The sequence below is a fragment of the Pecten maximus genome, unplaced genomic scaffold (genome assembly GCF_902652985.1).
Source record: "Pecten maximus unplaced genomic scaffold, xPecMax1.1, whole genome shotgun sequence".
Taxonomy (NCBI): Eukaryota; Metazoa; Mollusca; class Bivalvia; order Pectinida; family Pectinidae; genus Pecten; species Pecten maximus.
Window position 1 is genome coordinate 5120 of NW_022979546.1, and position 3356 is coordinate 8475.

The 3356-nt window shown below is 34.2% G+C and overlaps 1 protein-coding gene across 1 annotated transcript; it reads left to right on the forward strand.

Moving 5' to 3' along the window:
• The first annotated feature begins 314 nt into the window (after nt 1-314).
• Nucleotides 315-3022, forward strand: LOC117318888 (alpha-(1,3)-fucosyltransferase fut-1-like). The gene is made up of 2 exons (XM_033873815.1): nt 315-394; nt 832-3022. Exons 1-2 carry the CDS (start codon nt 318-320, stop codon nt 1736-1738), a joined length of 984 nt encoding a protein of 327 aa, XP_033729706.1. The 5' UTR covers nt 315-317; the 3' UTR covers nt 1739-3022.
• The last annotated feature ends 334 nt before the right edge of the window (nt 3023-3356 follow it).

The following is a 3356-nucleotide window of genomic DNA, read 5'->3' on the forward strand; positions in this document are numbered from 1 at the left end:
TTTAGATAAAATATCTTTAACGTATGACAGCCATTTACACGATACAGTGAACGAGTCTTGTCGGAATTGGCCGAAATGTTGTGACAGTATCAAAATCTTTGGAATATTTACAATACACCTGAAGAAAACTGTTGTTTCATTCGTTATTACAGTGTCTGAATATATTCTGATATGGCGTTTTCTGGTTGAAATACATATTCCACAGTGTAACATTTATACAGTTCATTACAGGACTTGATTTTATCACTTATACCATGATATACAAAAATGAACTTTCAACATGTTGTATATTTTTTTCCTTTTTTTTTGGCATAGCGATGTATCTCTTGGGAAGAGGATGCCGATATGAACACTACCTCAAACACATGCGAACATGTCTAAATCGTAAAACTGGGTAAGTTATTTTTAACAAATTCTTTCTTTCGTAAGAATTTTTCTTACTCGTTCATTTAGTCATTTATAGCCAATAAACACTAGATAAAACAAAAATGCGGCTCTATTGACCGCAGTTAGATGACGTTATAATTGTGTATTGTATTAAACCTAGATAACGGTAACTGAACCATACCGTAATGATAAGTTGTGAAAATCATTAGATTAATTTGATGTTTGTTCTTGAATTTGTTTCGGTATCCAGGCAACAAGTTATTCATATAACAAAATGAAGCTCAATGTTTTTGTTTGTTTGTTTGGTTTCCATTGATTTTTGTTCATTATTGTAGACATATCAGTGAGTTTTCATAGATCTGAATAAGAGATAACCAGATAGCAGTATAGGTAACGTGTTATACATGTATATATTCACAGTATTTCGCCTTCTTTATGTTTCAGGAAAACTGCAGCTTTAGTTTGTTTGTTATTGTTGGTGGTCGCTACCTTATTTGTCCGTTTGCTTTATGTCCAGTCGTATCTCGACCACGTCCAATCCATCTTAAACAATGTACGGAAGTATGAACACAACATCTACCGTCGAATTCATTACATACGACGGCCGCACTATATTAGTTCTGACGTCTTCGAAGGATGCCAATACAGCTGTTATTTTACTGAGAGTGACACTTTGGAAGATGATACGGACAACCTAATCGTCATATGGCGAGATTTACCGGATGTTGCTCCGCCAAAGCCAAGAAATCAGATTTGGGTGTATCACAGCATGGAGCCGCCGCCACTTCATGGAAAATCGTATGCGTCATGGAAGAAACTTTTCAATTGGACGATTTCATATAGAAGAGATTCTGATATATATAGTCCATATGGTATTATTGAAAAAAAGGAAAATATCGATAAAAATATCACGTCGCAAAATTTAAGTATCAATTGGGATGCAAAGACAAAAGACGTTGTATGGTTTGTTTCAAATTGCAAGAGTTTCAGCATGCGTTACGAATATGCGGTGGCGTTAAATAAAACTGTTGATGTAGATATGTTTGGACAGTGTGGTGATCAAAAGTGTGACGAAAAATGGCCAATATGTGCTAAAAAATTACAATCTATTTATAGATATTATCTCTCATTTGAAAATTCGTTATGTCGAGACTACATCACAGAAAAGAGCTTCAAAATATATGAGAGTCTCTTTGATGCTATTCCAATTGTCAGGAATGGTGCCTTTTTGAATCACTACCTTCCTCCAGGGTCTTATATTTCTACAAAAGATTTCCATTCTGTGGAATATCTAGGAAACTTTTTGAAAGTTTTGGAGAATACTAAAAAAAACACCGAGTACGTATTTTAATTGGCGCAAGCATTACGTTGCCAGGGATATGATCCAGTCAAATGAAACATTTTGTGAATTGTGTCGTCGTAGTCATACAGACAAAAAGTATCAGAAAGTGTATAATGATTTTGAAACATGGTTAAGGGGAGGAGAAGACAATTCCTTTTGTTTACCTGTCGCTGATATTCAATGAAATGATCTCTAGTACGATATATCAAAAACCACATGCTGTGATGTTATAAGTTACGATGAAATGACAGTTTTTCAATTAAATATGCTTAAATTTTTAAAGCGCCAGTTTTGTTGTCTTAAGATAAAAGTGACGATTTGTCAGCTTTCGTCGTCCGCTGTTTCATTGTACAGTGTTTTCAGTGTCGTAAGATAAAAGTGACGATTTGTCAGCTTTCGTCGTCCGCTGTATCATCGTACAGTAGTTTCAGTGTCGTAAGATAAAAGTGACGATTTGTCAGCTTTCGTCGTTCGCTGTGTCATCGTACAGTAGTTTCAGTGTCGTAAGATAAAAGTCTTAATGAGCCACTGGTTCGATGGAACTAAAATTTGTACCGAATTTCTTTCTCTGGATAATTAATGTTCTTGTCTGAATTACGTCGTTGTTCATGGAATTTTATGTGAATACTAAAGAAGGTAATTCCGAATGCTGTTTTTGTTTGTTTTTCTTTTGATATTTATTGAGCTATTTTTCAAAATGTCCCTTTTTTTTTATCTCTTAGCTGTTGACGAGACTTCTTGTTATCGTATTTTCTTTCACAATATTAGAAATAAATACATATTTTGTGATCTGCAACTCGTTCTCTTTCAATTCATGTAATGTCGCGTTCAGTGACCTATATGCAATTAAAACGCAGGATTCGGTTAAATCAGAAAAAGAGTTAGCATTAATGAAGCTATCTATTTATTTATATATTATCTGCATTTTATTTAGCCTAATGGCATGTTTTGATTTGAAGAATGTTGTTAAATAGTGTGATATGAAGTTATGTCGTCCAATAACATCTCTGCCATAGTTTAAGTTCGCTGTTGGATCCTATGACAGGGACTAATGAATTGAGTTGAACTTGAGACAAACCTAACGAACACTTCAAGGAAAATTGGTCTAAAAAAGCACAATTTGTTAATGCTTTAGCTACTTTAACTTATTCTTTTATTGAATTGTTTTTCAAGCTGTACTAGATCATAAGTTAATAACCCGTTATGTCAGCTTATGTGTATATAAATGTATATTTTATATAAAAAGTGTTTTTAAATTATAAAATTTGAAGACGTGTCTTTTGCACCTCTCCAACCAGATTTCTGCATTTCTTTTAATTTGTTTCGCGTTTTGATTTTGGTCGCCTCCATTCATCAACACTTTGGGCGCTTAGCATCCCTGACGAATCCAAGAAGAATGAAGAGTTTTATGAGGGAGTCGAATTCATTTTGGATCTACTATACATTTGTATAATACCTTCTTACGTTCAATGCCTTACCTGTGAATGCACCAGAACCATGTTTTAATGGTCCCGACATCGATCGTGTGACTTTTGTACAATCTTCATTGCTATATAAATATCGGGAGGTGTCAATTTAAGTTTGTTGTCCTTGCACGGTCATGCGTATAAAGTTCCTTACTAGTTTG

Excerpts from the sequence above, each read along its gene's own strand:
- LOC117318888 (XM_033873815.1), top strand. The coding sequence starts at position 318 with ATGTATCTCTTGGGAAGAGGATGCCGATATGAACACTACCTCAAACAC. Across the intron at positions 395-831 it reads TGTCTAAATCGTAAAACTGG|GAAAACTGCAGCTTTAGTTT; the intron begins GTAAGTTATTTT and ends TTTATGTTTCAG.